Source organism: Haliotis cracherodii, unplaced genomic scaffold, assembly GCF_022045235.1.
Source record: "Haliotis cracherodii isolate W230 unplaced genomic scaffold, xgHalCrac1.p SCAF_13, whole genome shotgun sequence".
Lineage (NCBI taxonomy): Eukaryota > Metazoa > Mollusca > Gastropoda > Lepetellida > Haliotidae > Haliotis > Haliotis cracherodii.
Window position 1 is genome coordinate 6,162,844 of NW_027266268.1, and position 21,965 is coordinate 6,184,808.

At 39.5% G+C, this 21,965-nt stretch overlaps 1 protein-coding gene across 1 annotated transcript; it reads left to right on the top strand.

Annotated features, from left to right (window-relative positions):
- The first annotated feature begins 8,630 nt into the window (after positions 1 to 8,630).
- Positions 8,631 to 19,417, top strand: LOC139458807 (flavin-containing monooxygenase 5-like). Its single transcript, XM_071240231.1, has 5 exons — positions 8,631 to 8,888; positions 11,722 to 12,087; positions 12,294 to 12,848; positions 13,025 to 13,190; positions 18,829 to 19,417. The coding sequence occupies exons 1-5, from the start codon at positions 8,631 to 8,633 to the stop codon at positions 19,083 to 19,085; spliced, it is 1,602 nt and encodes a 533-aa protein (XP_071096332.1). The 3' UTR covers positions 19,086 to 19,417.
- Positions 19,418 to 21,965: the final 2,548 nt, after the last annotated feature.

A 21,965-nucleotide genomic window follows, 5' to 3' on the forward strand; every position in this document is an offset into this window, starting at 1 on the left:
TACGCGACGACTCCTCTGCTGTACAGTTGGGATTGACGTCATAATTAATTAACCTGGGCATTTGTTATAAAAAAAACAAGTCATTCTTCGTGGTTTTGTAATCAAAACCCAAGAAAAATCAAGCTTGGGGAAGTCAGTTTTTGAGGGTCTCCAAGAAGGGCCCTAAGCCTTGTTTTCAGGAAACTACACAAAACAAGTTGTGGGTGAGGCGTTTCTGAGTGAAGCAGTGCCAGCATTAAGTGTTATTTTTCTCGAGTGAGATAACGAGTTTATATTGTCAGATAAATACAGTATTTCATAACTTAAAAACACCATAATGTCACCCGAGCATGTGCAAAAAATATTGACCGCGTTGTGCCTTGGTTCGTGGTTAGCACGAGGCTGCACATATTAACTACGGATCTGCAGTGCCCTCAATATGTTATATACAAGATGCACTATGCACCAACACACAGAGATTATGCAGACTGCTTTAGTAATTAAAGTCGGACATGCACAGTCGGATCGCAAGCAGACTCTGTTGAGTGTGGTCCAAGTACAAGCCATACCCATGCCCTTGGTAAAATTTAAAATGACCAAGCCGGTGGCGATCATCGGAGCCGGGTTTGTGGTTTCGTTGCCGTCAAATGTTTTGTAGGGAAACGTTCTAGACATTTTATTTTGAGCGAAATGACGATATGGGGTCGGGGGATTATGTAATTTTACAGAACAAATCCGCCAGGATAAGGGGTGCGTGATGAGGTCGACTGTCATCATCATCAGGAAGGAGATGATGTGTTACAGCGACTTTCCTATACCCAAAGAGTTCCCCAATTCCATGCATCATACGCAGGTTAATATTGCTTTTTGTCCCGTGGCTGGGTGTTAGTTTACATGAAATGGGGCACTGTATGGGTTGCATATTTTATTGAAAATGTATTCATGGTCATCTCTACGAGAGGTGACACTGATATTGTTATTATTTATATTCGCCGCCTTGGGTAGCATAGCGTTTAAAGCGGTTGCTCGTCATGCCGAAGACCCGGGTTCAAAGTGTGAAGCCCGTTTCTGGTGTCCAATTTATGGTGTTGCTGGAATATTGCCAAAAGCAGTGTAAAACCCACCTAACTCACCCACTCAGTAAGTCATGTGAGCCTGAATATTGTGCAGCTTGTTAGTGGTTTGTATATCCAAGTTTGTTTGCCAACACTGAATAACATGTTGCCTTATATTTACAATTAGCATAAGGAAGTTAAGTGTTCGAAATTGATTTCTCAACAGCAGTTGCAGTATCTGCACACTGTTAACTATTTTACCAACATGGCTTGGAAGTCAACAAAAAACAATGTTCTGATGTGCGTGTAGCGGGGAGTTGTAGAACAAATTATTTAGATATCATAGTTAATTAAATCAATACGGGCCACCTCAAGTGTATTAAATGAATGTTCACATGTTTGTCTGGTCCAATCTGCATTAGTTTCAGATTAGCTGCATCATCATCCAACATGCACTCACTTGTGACTCCCTGTCAGAGTTACTTCACTTAAAAGGATGCCAAAAACGTTTGGCCGAAGGTTCGAACCCCAGCTTTTATGGCCTGAGCACCATACCGTACACGTGGGTTTCACCAAAATGTTGAACCGCTACGACCTGCATCACTTGGGGATTTCCTCCCACGTCAAACTGACAGCCCTGATATGAGTGAAATACAGTCTAATCGGTTTTAACACAACTCCCAAAGTCACTGAATTATTCCCCTGTCACATCAATTGATTAGCAGGAGTGGGGATCAGTAAGGATAAGGATTAGGGGGGAGAGGAGGATTCGGGGGAGCATGATGTGTGGCTGTTCGTTTATAAAAAAACGTCTCTTCTATACATTACTATACATTACAGTAAAATATATTTACAAACACAACATATATATCTGTTCCAAGAGCTTCTCCAAATGACTTTATATACTTTTTTATCCACTCTTTTGCGCCATCCCAACCACAAGGCAGTGTTGGGGCTGAACTACCACCACCGGTTAAAGCAGGAACCAAAGTTGATAAAATAAATCCCAAAGCAGTTAAAATACTGGTAATGGTAATTCCCTGTTCTCTGAACAATATTTTAATTCTTTCAGCCAGGGCAGTATCACTATTGAGAACTTGACCAATAGTTACCGGAATTCGACTGATTTGTGATCGAAGTGCTTTTCTATTAGTGGAAGCTGCTTTCAAGTGGGCTTATCTTTCGTCTTCCAAGCTATGCAATCTTTGTGCAATATGACTACTAAATTCATCTTCTGCCTATGTAAGTTATATTTTCTCAGAAGCTATATCCTTGTCGAGTTCATCTAGCTTAGCTTTATTATTGAGGAGTGATCCCCGCATTGTTTGCATTGCCTTCTCTAATACTGTACTCCAAAGATGTCTGTGATGCAGAATCATCATAGGTAGCCAAGAGGTCTTCAAGCCCATCTGAAGCCTCTTCAGCATGTTGTGGTATGTCTTTCAAATTATCTTTATCTATGGCAGATGCTATTGCACCAATTCAGTGTTCACTGTGTGAAGAACCAAAGTGGTCTTTGCAGAAAGTTTTTCTTATAAGCTGTCATAGTCTACAAAATCATTCAATTCAAACTTTTAATGATGTTGAAACTGACATACATGATACAATCTAATTTACGGAAAGCCACAGGATCCAGTGGGCCCCAAGCCAATGCTCTCTCCGTTTTATGCACTGTCAGAGGGAAAGAAAGTCGCGAGATAACATTCATTGTACTAGGCTAGACAGCAACTGCTCTACTCGGCTATGAGATCTCAACAGGTATTGAGATAAATGTTCACATAGTGTACAACAATGAAAATTTGGAGAAAAAAACATGCAAGTCTGTGCTGATGGGAAAACCTGTGGCTTGCGGTAAGAGTTGTATCGGTGAATATTGTGGTATACATGACATGGCAATACGAAAAGGACATGTAAACCAGACATGATCTGTATGCGGAATTGGAGTCAAAGGTAGGTATTGTTTATGTAAAGCTGATGGAGATGATAAAATACGAAATCAGATTGTTTATGCAAGGAAAAGGTAGTACCTCCAGGAGCGAAATTTATTGGGTAGAATTAATATTTAGACGAGTAAAGTGTTTTGACTAGTTGTGTATTATCATACCCTAAGAAAAAACATTTTGAGATTGACTTTGCATTTAATTATAATGTACAATGACAACTGTCAGAGAACTGAAAGCTTTGGCAAAACATGATGGCCTAAGAGGATATTATAAGAAAAAGCAAGCCATAATTAACGTTAAACATAATGATGATAACTTTTTAAAATGGGCATGAAGGTCTGCCTTATTTCAAGTAGATTCAAAAAACGTCCAGATAGACTTTTGCCCTATCCCGGAAATGGTGGACTCAACTTTGAAGGTATAGATCCACCTACAACTATGTCACAAATTAATAATGAAGAAAAGCAAAATAATTTAAGTATAAATGTTTTCGGACATTCTAAAAGAGCTGTTGTACACCACATACGCTCTGCCCCAGAAAGTATTCCCAGAATCAATTTATTTCTGGTTGAAAAGATGGTAATTATCATCATTCATGGATAAAGAGTTCAAGCAGACTATTATGTAACCAAACAACTCATAAGGAAAAGAAATATTTCTGTGAAAGATGTCTGCATGGGTACTGTTGACAAGACTGTAGAGATTTTAGGCAGACTATTATAAGCATTGATATGCTGAAAGAGGATAAAAATATCTTAAAATTTGATCTGATTCGTAATCAAATGCCAGTACCATACATTATTTACACTGACTTTGAAGCTCTTAAAATGCAGATTGAAAATCCTGGACACAGTACTGAATGCAGATATAAAACTCAACAACTCAAGGTTTGTGGATTTGGATATGCAGTTATTAGGTATGATGGAAAAACCTATGCTTACAGAAAATCTCCCAGAATATCTACAAAATGAAGAGAGAATATTCAGGGGAAATGTATCATGAACGAAATCCATGTGTATGACAAAGGATGATTGGAGAGCCTATAAGAAGGCAACAAGTTGTCATGTTTGTAATAACTATACACTCTATAGAGACAAGGAAGAGAAAGTGAGAAAAAAACAAAGTAATGTACTTAGATTCATATATAGCGTACAGTTTCTGTAATCTTCTCTGGACAGTTCAGCTGATGCAACAATCCTGATGACTTTGTTATAACAAATCAATATACCAATCAGTTAACTCGACATTTGTTGCTGAGAAAGGGTATCTATACCTACGAACATATACGAGTCCACATTTATTTATGCGAGCCAGTGCATTAGCTACTTCAGTTGAAACTTTTGAGGTTACAACGGTTCAGCCTCTTTATATGGACCAGTTACATCTACTACAGTTAAAGCATATTTATATGTTTTACGTCTTACCTTATCATGTGGAAGAAATAACTGATCAGCCTAATGAAATTCATTAGTTATGGAAATATTAAACCGTTTCCTACTGTAACTATCGCCAAGGCTCGCTAAATACAATGTTTATTCCTAATACAGGATATTTACCATCCCCATACACACAAGCGTGATAACCTCTATAACAATAAACAATTACAAGCCAACAAAAGAAGAAAAAGCTGCCAAGGAATTTATGCACCGAGTCAAAATTATCAAATGGCGAGAAATACCACAAAGCAAATATCTTATCATGGATGTCAAGCCATCCAAATATGGTTATCAATTGTTTCTTTACATTTGTGAAAAAGGAAAAGGGTATTCGATCTGGTCACCTGGAAAAATAAACGAAGAACTTAGAAAAAAAATTGGACATAAATATGTCCAAAATAATGGTATGCACGTGAGAAACAACAATAGAGACTATTTTATTTAAAAAATTGCTTTAAAGATTATTTTATAAAATAGCAACAAAGTTATGATGGCATGTGGTACCATATAATGTTTGTAAAGGATATTGTGTTGGCGCATAATAATGACCCGTGAAGATCCGGGGTAGAATAGGTCTTCAGCAACCCATGCTTCTCATAAAAGGCGACTAACGGGATCGGGTGGTCAGGCTCGCTGACTTGATTGATGCATGTCATCATATCCCAATGGCGTGAATCGATGCTCATGGCGTCAAGCACTGGATTGTCTGGTCCAGGCTCAATTATTTACAGACCGCCGTCATATAGCTGGAATATTGCTGAGTGCGGCGTTAAACAACAATCAAACAAACAAACAAACGCATAACAATATAAATTTATGTGGATTGGCATCATAGACCCATCGTTTAAAAAATGTTCACAGAACAGGGGAGAAAACAAGCACGCCAAGCATGTCTAGTGCTGGTAAGAATTTAAGAATAAATTGTATGCTCAATATAGGATGGTATCTTGATAAATATTGATGCCATGCATGACAATCTAATGATTGACATAACACATAATTGATAAAATTTAATCTATTATCTGCTATTAATAGCTATATTGTCAAACTATCTTAGTTCACTTACATTTCTTTATTGAAAAAAAGAAGTTGATTGAATACACTGGTACTAATCTCTATATTGTAGCACTGGTACTAATCTCTATATTGTAGCACTATCTTAAGTTTTCCCTACGCAAAGACTCTATTGCCCATTAATAATCTCTTCCAAACAGATTATACGGGTCAGTGATTACACTTAGCCATTGAGACACCACTCATGCATGGTTTGACAACACAGGTTTAATTGTTAATCATGTACTTAAATCCTTAATGCTTTATGTTTGTTGTTATTGCCTCGTGCTAATAAATCCTTAAAATGCAAGTCTCATGGGTATATACAACTTTGCCGAACTGGATAGATCGTAACCTCGCTAATGCAAATATCCTATTCGAAACGACCTAAATAAGGTCTATTTGCACGTTTTACCTGTTTATCAATATCAAAGGCTGAAATGAAAATGCAATGGAGGCAAAGCTTTTATATACAGAGACTCCTTATTATGGTCATCTTGCAGGAAATTATCTCCAAAATTACACGCTTCATTGCACAAGCTACCTCAAGAATTACACACTTGATCGCACTACAAGCCGCCCCTCTGATCGCACTCTTGAAGGCAAGCCTCCGTTCATGGTCGGCTGCACACGGTCTCGGCAAAGATAACTTATTCTCTACCCTTTATAACCCTTAGACGTTCTCCTTTTCACAAATAGCAATGGCCATTTGTACACTGCACTTTCACTCTTATGAGTGGGATTAAAGGATTAAAACATATCATTTATATCACAAAATTTAGGTCAATATTCAGTGAGAAAACTATGCGCAAAACATGCTATTTCTTTAATTGCGTTTATTGTTCACGTTACAGTTCTCATGTCATTTATTTTGTTGTAAGATTTTTTTTGTTTAAACTATTGGCTGATCTGTATATAAAATGATGAATCATAGTACTAACTTCGTTCCTTCTTGGAATATTGTGAGCTCAAATCAACATCCCGATATAACTAACCCTGACAGTGACACTAGTTTACAAGTTATCATGGAATGTAATTGTTTCTTGGAAGTGATTTGGTGATTTGGTGATATCCTACTTGTACCGTGTGTGTGTAAGAAGAGGGCTCGTCTCAAATATAATGTTACATGGGACAAGTGATTGCAAAACACAGCTGTAGGTTGGTTCGTTTGTTTAGTTTATTTCCTCCAAACCACAATATATCCTGTTGCAGTCTTGAAATAACACTATAAAGATGAAGTGACATGTATAGACCTGTGTCACTTGCTAAGGTGTTACATTACACTATACACCTGCACATGGCTGATTGTTTTAGGGTACCTAGATTGACCTCTGCCATACATTATGCATTAATCTACTGTACTTGCATGTTGTTCTGTATTGCGTGAATGTAGGTGAGACAAATACTGTTCTAAACAATAAGTAGAACTGGCTTGTCAAAACATATGAGATTTACCTGTTGTGGTAATATCTCAGTCCTATTGGACTTAATCCTTTTTATATTTAAGATGAAGTAATAAATTCCTCTTAAGCTAACCTTAATAAGTGATCTACTCAGATACAAGAGGATCATACACCTGATTATTTATACCTGTATAGATTTATCTAATGAACCATTTTAACATGAAAACAATTTATGTAATTCTACACAGTTCTCACTTCAGCTTCTCACGAAAATGAGAGATTTCTCAATTTAAATCTTTTCACTAAATGGTGCATATTTTTGCCGTGATATGTGAAATTGTCACAAACATGGCAGTTTTGCAGAAAGTTGACATGGCAGAGAGGTACGCTCCAAGTACTCATTCGACATCACCTCAAGAACAAGATTAGGAATTTATGATAATTATGATATGATGATGGAGGGGAGGTGGCCAGAACCCGGGGGGTGGGGTGGGGGGGGGGGGGGAGTCTGATGGATGTGATGAAATAAGGATGGGGGTCTTTGTGACTGATGCACAACTGCGAGCTCTACAGTCATGATCGACTTTATATCATTCATGCCAGAGTAGGATCATCATGTTATCCTCTTGTGTATGCCCTGATGCCCAGCCGTAACACTGTTGCCTGTCGTCGTCTCCTGAGTAACCACAAGATGCATGTTCAGCGTATTATAGGTCAACCTTTCTCACCAGATAGATTTTGAAATGTCTGCCACAATGATATGTGCAAGCTGTGTGGAGAAAGGTCCAGACCCTCGTACTAGTCGGAGATTACTGGGATGATCCCGAGGTTGAGAAGAGGGTTTGTCGTGCCTCGGCCTTGTCCCTTCTTCCCATCCCTCAAGTTCAAGATGGTTGGATCGAGGCTATGGAAAGCACCCCAGATTTGTCTGCTGTGCGCTTCAATGACTGCATTGTCCAAACATGGGTTGACGATGAGTAACTCTTCGCTATTCCATTCTGGAACCACCATGAGACATTCGGTCCTACAACCAACAACAGCCTTGGAGGCTTCAACAGTTGAAATCCAAACATTTTCCATCGAGATCATGACGAAAATAAAAAATGCAAACAAAATGAAACTGTTCAGTTGGACTTTGGTGTTGCTCCTCCACCTCGCAGACATGTTTCCTGAGAGATGGACAACAGTCTTGGCAGACGTATGGACCAGTTGACTCATGGGGTCAAGACCAGTTGACTCATGAGGTCAAGACCAGTTGACACCAATGCAGTATTTGGATGCTGTGAGCAGACTGGTGAAATTGGGTTGACTCTTGTTACATTATTTGAATGATTTGTGTGACTATTAAAGCCTATAAAACACAATGAAAGTCCGAAATTGGGTTGACGCTAGTAAATTGTTCGAATTGTGTGACTATTAAAGCCTGTGGCTATTTCTTTTATATGTCTTCTATTTTCGTGAGGTGTCTAACAAATGGGGTATGATCGGGACTAATCCATTTTACCACTTGGGTAATGGGCATTGTGTATTTGACATTGCGAGAACTCAACCTATTTCAAGGTATCTGACAAATAAGGAGAGACAGACTGATGTTGGCAGACAACTTCAGTAATTAAAGTCGGACATGCACTCTACCGCCAAACAAAGCCCCCAGAGTAACTGCCCTTTGTGCGCCAGTCAGCACGTAGACACTGTTCAAAGTGCATGTTTCCAAAGTCAAAGTGACTTTCAACACAAGCCACACCCTTGGTAAGATTCAAAATGGCTAGGCGTGTAGCGATCATTGGAGCCGGGTGTAGCGGTCTCACTGCCATCAAATGTTGTATAGACGAAAAGCTGGAGCCGTTTTGTTTTGAGCGAACTGACGAGCTCGGGGGATTATGGAATTTCACGGAAAAAGTCCGCGAGGATCAGGGATGCGTGATGAAGTCGACTGTCATCAACACCAGCAAAGAGATGATGTGTTACAGCGACTTTCCTATACCCAAAGAGTTCCCCAATTTCATGCATAACACGCAGGTAAACGCAATACCTATATCGCATGTGCAGATGTTTGCTTGCATTAAATGGGGCACTATATGGGTTGCAAATTTTATTGAAATTGTATTAATGGTAAAATCATCTGTACGACAGGTGACACTGACCTTGTTATTATTTCCGATTGGCTGAATGTTATGCAACTTGTTGGTGATTTGTTTATCCCAATTTGTGCGCCAGCACTGATTAACATTTTTCTCATATTAACAATCAGTATAAGGCACTATCAGCATTCTTTGCTCATTTTGCCTGTGTATAAATTATGCAAATAAGCCCGTTTTACGCCAAAGATATTTTCCCTGTCAAGCGGGGCAAACCACGATCGAGAGGGTTTCTCATGCGCTTTGTCTTTAGTTTCCCGGAGCTGCACATACACAGCAGCAATGCCTAATGTTCTCGACATGAAGGGAAAGTTGACTATTGGTATGTTGAAGTCATCCCTCTTGTCATTCATTCTTGTGGAGAGCGTTTTGTCACTCTGAATCTGGGGGCACGGGTGGCCCTGTCGTCTAAGGCGCCGCGATTCGCTGTGCAGAGTTGCGTCCCTTGGGCACGCCAGAAACCTGATTGTTGGTTCGAATCCCGGCTCACCCCGATTATGTTTCTAGGTTTGTCAGCACCATACCTGTGCTCGTGGGTTTCACCGAAGTGGTTAAACGTCAGAGACCTGCATCACTTCGGGCTTTCCTCCCACATTAAGCTGACACGCTGTGATATAACTGTATTACTGTTAAAAGCGGCTTTAAACCCAACTCACTCACTCACTCAGAATCTTTATACATAGATCTAAAAATGAAATAGAAGAGGTGGTCTGACTAGTCTCCTTTATTTCTAGTTTCACATATTGTTTTCTCAGTAAACTTCAGATGGCATTCACTTTCATTTTAAACAAATTATCCTGAACCTCTGAATATAGATACGTCACGGTATCTGTGGTCACCACGTTTTGTAACAAAGCCCAATGAATCAAGGAAAGAAGTTTTCTTTTTCCTTACATTTGTCCTGTGGGTAGTGGTGTACAAAGTGGAACAATCAGATGTTTTGACAGAATGGAACTTGGTTCTTTTCTGAGAATGCAAGACGTGAAGACAATCCTTTGAGTTTTTATACTTCATGTAAATGGTAATACGGTACCTTCTCTTTTCCAATGACGATCATACTCTAGATAGAGCCACCCGCCGTGATATTGCTGGGATATTGCTAAACGTAGCGTAAAAAAACACTCACTCACTCACTGACTCATAATCAAAAGCACGTGTTCGCCAAGCGTTATCTCACTTAAATGATGACTCGACTTATTTTGTGACCCACATAACGATCTACTGATAACTGACCTACTTCAGGACACGCAAACGGGTACGAGACGGCTGACGGGATCGGGTGTTCAAGGCTCGCTGACATGGTTGTTGCATGTCATCATGCATAATCGTGATACAAAAAAATATTATTAAAAATTATTATTCTCACCATCCGCCCAATGCTAAAATTGCCCCGCCACCATTACTTACCTACCTACCTACCTACCTACCCTTCCTACCTACCTACCTACCTACCTACCTACCTACCTACCTACCTACCCTTCCTACCTACCTACCTATCTACCTTCCTACCTACCTACCTACCTACCTTCATGCATGAATGCATACATACATACATACATACATACATACATACATACATACATACATACATACATACATACATACATACATACATACAAACAAATTACTGCACATCAATAACAACGGCAGTACACAATTGAGTGGGAGTACAATATTCAATGGCAGTATAAGATGTGAGAGCAGTGGAAATGAGAATGACAAGAATGATACTGACCTCGCCGCAACAGTGGTCAAGCTTCCGAGATAGGCCTAGGCTGAACAACAATGGTGAAAAGTGATCTTCACGCGAAGGCTGGTCTTGATGTAATGTCAGATGAAATGTGAGATGAGACAGGGGCGCGCCCATTCCACTAATATGGTCTAACCATCTTCAAGCACTTTCTACACAGTGCCAGACCAGTCCAGTGTCACTTGAACATCACAGAATATCCACATGTTTCTAAATCGCTTGACATTCATCCATGCTCTTCCGGACGTTTGCAGATAATTCGAGCATCTAAATATAATGACCCCCTCACCACTGCTTACATTAAATACTGTTACACTCTTGACAACTAATCATTGGTCAATAAACTTCCACTGAATGTCAACAGATTCAATGTAATACAGTTACAATCATTGTTTAACATTAAAACAGTCATATAACAGTGTCAATCAGTGGATTGTCTGGTTCAGACTCGATTATTTCAGACCGCCGTCATATAACATGAATATTGCTGAGTGTGGTGTAAAACAACAAACAAACCAAACATGCGAACGATTAACGAATACCTGTCAATATGTATGTAAATAATCGAATCTGGACCAGACAAGCCACTACTGACTGACACCATGAGCATCGATCTACGCAATTGTGATACTATGCACTGGACTCTGTGTTCTCAAATGAATCTTCCCGAGGCAGGGGATAAGAGAGGTGTCTGATGGGAGGGACAAAGAAGGAATATATAACTCGTAATAGACCTTCACACAAGTAGTGACATCACCAGATACTCGACCTATTATTATAATTTTTGTTATTATAATTTGTCAAATTATAAAATGTATATCACGGTTCATGCACTGTAATAGGTTTGTGTGTAAGAGAACTTATCATAAGAATTGCGGTTCATTTTGCTACAAACCAAACCAAAAGCTAGAGAAAAACTATTCAGGTGACCTCATGACTCTATTGACAAGTTTTCTGACTCCAGGTATGGCAGTATTTCAAGATGTACGCAGATGCCTTCAACCTGAGCAAACACATCCAATACAACAAAGAGATCCTGTCTGTGAAGAAGTCGATTGACTACGAGCAGACCGGAAGATGGGATCTGCAGGTCAGAGATCACAGGACTGGAAGTGAGGAGACGCAGGTGTTTGACGCGGTGATGGTGTGCACCGGTCATCACGCCAGCAAGAACATGCCGGACTTTACAGGCCAAGATGACTTCCAGGGGAAGATCCTTCACTCTCACGACTACAAGGACTGGACCGGGTACACTGGGAAGAGGGTGGTGGTTGTCGGGGTCGGCAACTCAGGCGGGGACGCAGCTGTGGAGCTGAGCAGAGTGGGGCAGGTGCGAGAGGACATTAAATGACACACGCACGCACGCACGCACGCACGCACGCACGCACGCACGCACGCACGCACGCACTGGCTGTGGGCGGATTGATATTCATTCACTCTGTTGTCTCCTAAATATTTAAAGGCACGGTTAAAAAAGAATTGGATCCCATATATGAGTTTCTACAATGCATGAAGACCTGATTGTTGTTTCCACAGGTGTTTCTTAGCACGAGGCGCGGTACCTGGGTGATCAACAGAATTGCTGACAATGGTATCCCTGCCGATTTGAAACTATCAACACGTTTTACCAATCAGATTCGACACGCCTTGTCCCTGGAAACAGTAAACGGTATACTTCAGAAACGCCTGAATAAACGTTTCGACCACGAGCTATACTCCTTGAAACCTAAACACTCGGTGCTTGCCCAACACCCTACAGTAAACGATGACATGCCCAATAGAATCGCGACTGGCCTTTTGAAGATTAAGACTGACATCAAGAGGTTTACCAAGACTGGCGTGGAGTTTGTTGACGGGACGGTGGAAGATAACATAGACGTTATCATACTGGCTACAGGGTATATATTCGGCTTCCCGTTTATTGACAAGTCTGTGATCGATGTTCAGAAGAATAAGGTTAAGATGTTCAAGTATATGTTTCCACCTGACCTGCCGAAACAGACCTTGGTGGTGATTGGTTGTTTTCAACCTCTCGGCGCCATTATGCCCCTTGCGGAATTACAGTGTCGCCTAGCAACCAGAGTATTCAAAGTAAGCTATTTTCTTTTTTTCTGGTTAGTTGCTGAGAAAATGTCTTTACGGGAAAATATCTGTCACTCATATATTGTTTGGAATGTTAAACCAAACCGTATTGAAACGGAAGTTTGTACATCCGTCTCGTGTGTGTATTCCATGGTATTCCATATGTCTTGTTCTCTGTCAACCAGGGCACCTGCACTCTCCCGTCAAAGTACGAGATGTGGGCGGACATTGGGAAGAAGGAGGCGGCCATGGCTGCGAGATATGTCGAGTCCCAGCGACACACAATCCAGGTTGACTACGTCGACTTCATGGACGAACTAGCGGAACTTGTAGGATGTCGACCAGCTATAGGTGAGGACTGGGTTATCGCCCCTACGACATAAACCTTCTTTAGATAGATAGATAGATAGATAGATAGATAGATAGATAGATAGATAGATAGATAGATAGATAGATAGATAGATAGATAGATAGATAGCAGTTTTATACAACATTTCTAAATGACATGGCATGATAAATATACATGGACAAATTTCGTATAACATCAGTGTTACTTACGATATTAGAGTGACAAATTTTTGAATACTTGGATTAACATAAGTATTTTAAGTATATACTCTCAGATTACCATATGTATTACATATTAACAGGAAGTGATATTCATCTTCACTAAGATCTACATTACACTGATTACAAATTCTTAATTGTCTACATATATGTATATGTTTTCCCAATTCAATCATTAGTTTGTGGGAACTACATCCATATTGTGTTAAGGAAATTCTATATTTTCTAATATTGACATAAAAAGATAGGTTTCTGTGTATATAAGAGATTAGATGAAAGTAAAAACATTCAGAGTAGGCACCATTGTTTTTAACACATGATTTTACATCTTTATAAAAAAACACAACAGTTTTCCCATCTTATTACTTGTATCATGGGAACGAAACATTAACTACATTTGGTTTCTACAAATAGAATCGAATGCTTTTGAAAAATTCTATGAATATTACATACAGCTTGCCTCCTTTTGTTCTGATATATCGGTTTTTAATAGTCTGTGGTATAAACACATTATCAATGTACCCACTTCTAAATCCAGCTCCTCAACAATTTTATCTAAAGATTCGGACCAAAATGTCAAATGTTTATTAATAATTGAAATAAAATATTTGCTAAATATATTTGAAAGTGTAATACCTCTGTAATTATTTAAGATCCTTTCTTATGAAGAGGAACAATAGCACCGAATGCCAAATGTTTGGGAAAGGAGGAAATTTCCAAAATAGTGTTGACTGATAATTAAAGATATGGTAATATTGCCTCAAAAGAATATTTTTAAAATTCCGATGTTAACCCATGCATATCAGGACTTGTTTTTAAAATTTTGAACAGTTGCTATAATTTCGTCACTAGTTATTGATAGATCCAAAATATCAGTGGCCAAACTACATTCACTATCAAATCCTATATCCAGTGCATATCATCTGAAGCATCTGTAGAATCTGTACCCCTGAAAATACCCTTGTATCATTCATATAAAGCGGCCAAACCCTTTCCATATGCAATAGAAATATCTGCATAAAGCAGAGTCGATTGTGCAATTCCGAATATATCATGAACATGTGTTACTGAATCACTATCAAATAGTAATGATACCAGGTGTTCGCAAAAAGGTGAGCGTATCCTGGCCCACCGGTGGCACCCGTCACAAACACATGCAAAGGCAAGTCAGTTGTTCACCTGAAAAGAAATGGAAACTTGTGGCACAAGTCAAAATAGGGAATTTCATCGGACATCACTTTGGTCACTGATACGTCAAATTTGGAATGTCCTCCACATGTCTACCATAAAACTTTTTGAAAGGTTTAATGAGCCTGCAATGTTGTAACCTTGATCAAACAACTTCTCAACCAATGGTCTATTTCTATACTATTGTTTCCTACGTTTTTAAAGTTAACTTTTCGTAATATTGCCCAGAATTCTTTTTTACGAGGAAATCTTTCTTTTGGCATCTCTCTGTTTTGATAAAAAAAATAATTGCTTCTTCAGTCTGCATGTAGTCGTATATTCATTTCGAACAGAGAGTGCGTCCCTTTCCTTCTTTTTCTGAAATTGTTTCAGTTAATACAACTTTCCTTTTTATGTAATAAACACTCCCAGTCAAACCAATGAATTCCATAAATAATAATGTTATTTCTCCTACCAGTTCTCGCGAGGTCCTCTGTTCGTGATTCCAACCCATTCAAATAGTAAAATACATCATGAACCTGATTGTTTACAGCACAAATGTCAAGTCGAAAACATTTTGTTCTTCTTTTGTTTTGTTTTGTTTTTAATTTCTGTTACAGATCCGTGACGTCACCCGTGAAGATCCGTGTTAGAATAGGTCTTCAGCAACCCATACTTGCTTTAAAAGGCGATAATGCTTGTAGTAAGAGGCGACTAACGGGATCGGGTGGTCAGGCTTGCTGACTTGGTTGATGCATGTCATCGTATCCAAATTGCGTAGATCGATGCTCATGATGTCAATCACTCAATCACTGGATTGTCTTGTCCAGACTCGATTATTTACAGACCGTCGCCATATAGCTAGAATACTGCTGAGTGCGACGCTAAAAAACAAACAAACAAATAAACGTCACCACGAATCATATTCATTACCTTTCTCATTGAGATTATTTCATTTTTTATTTTTGCATTCTTTTATTTGATCAATGATCGCAGCTTTCATATCTTCTAGCATTTTGCATAAACGTTCTTGGATTCATTTCTGTATCACCTGACAGGTACAGAAGTAGAGGTGAATAGGGGGGCTACACAACATGCTATGCGAGAAGAGGTCCACTTTTCGATATAACAACAAAGGTGATCAATTGTATTCAAAAAGGCAAAGGTCCACACATGGCGATTTTGATTGATATGGTTGGCTTTTGTCATACCTGCAGTGTAGGCTGAGAGCTACAACTGTGTACACAGAAGTAGTCGGTACCCTATGTCCTAAGATGTTATAATTATGTTCTATCGCTGGAAGGACACCCTGTTTTGTTTTTCGGTGATGAACGCCAAGATCAGCAATATTCTAGTTATTTGAGAGCATCTATAGGTGAGGACTTGGTCATATGTACCATTGAACGACACCTTCCTAAGTTTGTATCTGTTGCTGAATTAGTAAGCAATGCCACGACAGGGTACACCAGAAATGGGCTTCACACATTGTACCCATGTGGAGAATCGAACCCGGGCCTTAACAGAATTGCATAGAAACAACGTCATAGGCCGCTTGCAGGCAGGGGAATCCCGATCAGCTGTAGCCAGGGTTTCAATGTAGCGCCCAGCACCATTATCAGGCTATGGGATCGATTTCAACAGCAGCAACACGTGATCGGCGAAGGTCGGGCGACCAAGAAACGTTTAAGAGCACGAAACCGTTTAAGAGCAACAGGTCTACGAGCAAGACGTCCTGTTCGAAGCGTCATATTGAGTCGACAACATCGTCAACATCGAATGCATCGGTGCGATGGAGAGGTGTCTGGTTTAGCCACGAATCAAGATTTCTCCTCCGTCGAGGGGATGGATGAGCACGGGTCTACAGACGTCGGGGAGAACGTTACGCCGGAAACTGCTTACAGGAAGTGGACAGGTTTGGTGGGGGCAGCGTTATGATGTGGGGGGATATTTGATTTGAACCCGATAGAGCACCTTTGGGATGAATTGGATAGACGTCTTCGTCGACGTCAACCACAACCCCAGACGTTACAGCAGTTGGTTTTTGCAGGGCAAGTGGGCTACCATTCCCACTGAGATGACTACAATCACCAAGTGTTCTCTCCAAAACATTTTGGCTCAGTACCTTGTACGGTTCCTCGTACAAATGTATACTGAACCGCAAAAAAACGTCACCCCAAGCAACATTGCATGAAAAGTTAAATATCTGGGTACTTTTGGTCAAAGTTTCTAAATTTTAACATTTCCTTGACCGGAAAAATGAAATTTGAAAAAAATGAAAAACAAAGCAGATGACAATAAAACCGATCGCCCAAACGTATCACGGCAACGGCCATGGTAACCCGATACACGTGAGTTCCGTGCAAATTGAACATGCGCATGCGTTCCCCGAATTATTGCCCTATAAAAATCCACCTAAATCGGATAACATTCATTCGTTATTGAATTGCTACCACATGCCAAGATTGACAAGAAATCAGCGTCACCAAGCCCTTGGACGATTGCAAACTGGACAAACCACCCGGCAAGTAGCCAGTGCATTTCAAGTCCATGTAAGGACCATATACAGGCTCCAGCGACGGTACCAGACCACCAACACTACAGATGACCGACCAGTAGTGGAAGACCAAGGGTAACTACCCGACGTCAGGATCGTCAGATTGTGCGACAGCATCTTCAAGATCGATTTGTTACTACTGCAGAAACTGCTCGACAGACCATGGGGACACACCAACGACACATTAGTGCGGACACTGTGCGTCGACGTTTGACGAGCAGACACCTCCACTGTCACAGACCACACAGTGGACCCATTCTGACACCACGTCATCGCCGGGACCGTCTTCAGTGGGAAACACAGCACCAACATCTGTGCCACCAGCAGTGGAGAAGAGTCCTCTTCTCAGACGAGAGCCGTTACTGTATCTCAACAGCAGATGGCAGAGGGAGATTCTGACGACGCCGTGGGGAATGTTATTTGGATGTTTGTGTTGTTGAGAGAGAATCGTGGGGTGGTCCGAGCATCATGGTCTGGGGTGGAATCGGTCTTGCACAGAGGGTCGGCCCTGTGGTATGCCAGAGAGGCAATAGTGTCACAGCAGCTCGGTACATTAATAAAGTCTTGAGTCCACACGTAATACCTCATTTGGCACGTCGCCGCAACCACGAGTTTCAGCATGTTAACACCCGTGCCCACACTGCGAGAGGAACAAGAGCCTTCCTCCAGCCGAATGGCATCAGAACCATGCAGTGGCCTGTCCTCAGTTTAAATCCCATTGAGCACCTGTGGGACGAGATTCAAAGACGGCTGAATGACGTCTGACCCAGGCCGACAACTGCAGCTGAATTGCGTCAGGCGTTCCTCAGAATGTGGGCTCAAGTGCCTATGACCTTCATCAACCGCCTCATCCATTCCATGTCTCGACGTTGCACGGCAGTCATCAATGCACATGGCGGACACACGAGATACTGACTTTCTCAGAGATAAGTTTTGTGTTTCACTTTAACAACATTTGACACTTTAATTTCAACATTGATAATCAGTTTTGCCAAGTTTCATCTTTTTAATATGTCTCAAAGTATGTTTACAGTGTTTAAGGTTTCTCATATATCTATCCATGGTGATGTTTGTTTTGCGGCTCAGTATATTTCCTACCTCAGATAAATCTGGCTTTGCGTTGTTTTTATATATAAGAGTATATATCGGGGAGTACTGTTCTTCGCCTTACTACCATACCTTGTTGTGTAAAGCTAGCTTTGGGACTATCTCCCATTGTGCCGTTCCTTACCTGACCTTACCTGACCTCACCTGACCTCACTTAAACTCACGTGACCTTAACTGACCTCACCTGACCTCATGTGACCTTACCTGACCTTAACTGACCTCACCTGACCTCACCTGACCTAACCTGACCTTACCTGACTACCTGTCCGTCGCCCATATGATACACTTTCTTGCTTATTCGTTGATTAACACCCAGATCCTTTAAATGATCCAGTGTGACCAGGCAATCCAGTGATCATGAGAATCGATCCATGCAGTTGGGAAACGATGGCATACAATCATGACACATACTCGTATATTGGAATTTACGTCTATACCTGAATGTGACTTTTAAGAAATGTTACTTTCGTTCTGAAACAATCTTAATGAGCTCTTCTATTGCTTGAACTGTTAGAGACACAGAACGTACGTTCCTGGTCCGCTTTTTAATCTGACCACAATGAAATATTGTTGCTACTCCTAATTCTGTTCAAGGTCATCTACTGTTGATCGATCCGAAACTTGGACTCAAGTGCTACTTCGGCCCAACCACCCCCTACCAATACCGCCTGAGGGGGCCGGGAACGTGGTCAGGGGCCCGGGAGGCCATAATGACCCAGACAGATAGAGTGGAGTACGCCTTTAAGACCAGACCTCTCCCTGAAGGTACAGAGACACAGTCGTCCTACAGACTCCTCACACTGGTGTTGGTGGTGCTGGTCATTGCCGTCCTTTACCAACTGTTCTTTTAAAAGCGATGTGACGAGTTTGTAGAGTTGTGTTTGCTCGCTGTTGTATTATCTTATATTCAGATATTTACATAATTTACACTTTGGAAATTCAAGATCAGGGAAATCAATACTATCGTCGCTTTTACCTTTGACATGGCCACTGACAATTATTACTTCGTCGGGGAAAGGTCAGAAAACGGAATCCCCAAATCAACGTAAATACTGCTGAAATCTTAATCGGCTATACCACGTCTACGCCTCGAATGTGATTATGCTGCTGAATTAAATTTTCACACGCGGAATAATAACATGCGTCCGAGACCTACTTAATATATTTAACTTAGTTATGATGATACGGGGGCACGGGTGGCCCAGTCGTCTAAGGCGCCGCGGTTCGCTGGGCACGCCAGAAACCCCGCATTTTTTTTTTATAGGAAACATTTTTATTTGAATCGGTGCTTGTCTGGTACACCGTACCATACCATTGGAAAACTTAAACAACTATGGGACTGGTCAGCTTAGATTTTACGTCGTTGCTTTGACACTGACAACTTGACATTCTTTGAGGGTGGGGAGGGGGTCGGTGTGCCGAAATGCTTTTTGCGCCAAAGAATAATGACGTATTGCCTCATGTTTAACCAGAAACAAGATGTTCTATAGCCCTGTCGCATGTGGCTACTGGATGACCTACTCTGGGTTGTTTTGCCTTTTATTTAAAACATGCTGCTGAATCAACCAGTAACATGATGTTTACACAGTTTTGTAATGTTTTGTAATGTGTGCATGTTTTTCCTTTAGCTCGCTTGTATTATATTTAATATTAATATACATAAACTAATTAATGTACTGTATTAATATGTACATTTCTTAAATGTCTTACATTTTGGAAACTACAAGATCTGTATACTGTATTAATATGAATAAACTACTTATTGAACTGTATTGATATGTATAAACTGCTCAAATGTCTTACATTTTGGAAGCTACAAGATCTGTATACTGTATACTGAATTGGTTTGTGTAAGCAACTATATATGAACCCTTTATGTACTGTATTCATATATATGAACCCCTTAATGTACTGTATTCATATATATGAACACCTTAATGTACTGTATTCATATATATGAACCCCTAATGTACTGTATTCATATATATGAACTCCTTTATGTACTGTATTCATATATATGAACTCCTTTATGTACTGTATTCATATATATGAACACCTATTTGTACTGTATTCATATATATGAACCCCTTAATGTACTGTATTCATATATATGAACTCCTTTATGTACTGTATTCATATATATGAACACCTTAATGTACTGTATTCATATAAATGAACTACTTAATGTACTGTATTCATATATATGAACCCTTTATGTACTGTATTCATACATATGAACCCCTAAATGTACTGTATTCATACATATGAACCCTTTAATGTACTGTATTCATATATATGAATTCCTTAATGTACTGTATTCATATATATGAACTCCTTTATGTACTGTATTCATATATATGAACACCTTAATGTACTGTATTCATATATATGAACTACTTAATGTACTGTATTCATATATATGAACCCTTTATGTACTGTATTCATATATATGAACCCCTTAATGTACTGTATTCATATATATGAACTCCTTTATGTACTGTATTCATACATATAAACACCTTAATGTACTGTATTCATATATATGAACCCCTAATGTACTGTATTCATATATATGAACTCCTTTATGTACTGTATTCAGATATATGAACTCCTTTGTGTACTGTATTCATATATATGAACTCCTTTATGTAGTGTATTCATATATATGAACACCTTAATGTACTGTATTCATATATATGAACTACTTAATGTACTGTATTCATATATATGAACCCTTTATGTACTGTATTCATACATATGAACCCCTAAATGTACTGTATTCATACATATGAACCCTTTAATGTACTGTATTCATATATATGAATTCCTTAATGTACTGTATTCATATATATGAACTCCTTTATGTACTTTATTCATATATATGAACACCTTAATGTACTGTATTCATATATATGAACTACTTAATGTACTGTATTCATATATATGAACCCTTTATGTACTGTATTCATATATATGAACCCCTTAATGTACTGTATTCATATATATGAACCCCTAATGTACTGTATTCATATATATGAACTCCTTTATGTACTGTATTCAGATATATGAACTCCTTTGTGTACTGTATTCATATATATGAACTCCTTTATGTAGTGTATTCATATATATGAACACCTTAATGTACTGTATTCATATATATGAACCCTTTATGTACTGTATTCATATATATGAACCCCTTAATGTACTGTATTCATACATATGAACCCTTTAATGTACTGTATTCATATATATGAATTCCTTAATGTACTGTATTCATATATATGAACTCCTTTATGTACTGTATTCATATATATGAACTACTTAATGTACTGTATTCATATATATGAACTACTTAATGTACTGTATTCATATATATGTTAATATAGAAGCGGTGCTTGTCTACTATAATGCTACATGAGATAGGAAACCCAAACAACTGTCGGACAAGGACTTTTTCAGCAAAGATGTTACCGAGATGCTTTGCCACCGACATTTGACATTCCTAGTGGGTTGAGAAGTTTGTGCTGGAAACTACAAAATAATTATAAGGAATATTTGCCTGCAGTTATACCAGAAACAAGATGTTCGGAGTCGATGTTGCATGTGGCTATTGGAAGGTCTGCTCCTTGTTTGTTCTGCCTTTTATATACGACATGCTGCTGAATCGGCCAGTAACATTATATTTACACAGTTTGTTTTGTGATGTCTGTATTTTATATGAATGTATGTCC

What these genes read in the sequence shown, in the direction of transcription:
- LOC139458807 (XM_071240231.1), top strand. Translation starts at nt 8,631, where the DNA reads ATGGCTAGGCGTGTAGCGATCATTGGAGCCGGGTGTAGCGGTCTCACT. An exon ending in ATTTCATGCATAACACGCAG is followed by an intron (nt 8,889 to 11,721) that starts GTAAACGCAATA and finishes TTCTGACTCCAG; the next exon opens with GTATGGCAGTATTTCAAGAT. An exon ending in AGGATGTCGACCAGCTATAG is followed by an intron (nt 13,191 to 18,828) that starts GTGAGGACTGGG and finishes ATTCTGTTCAAG; the next exon opens with GTCATCTACTGTTGATCGAT.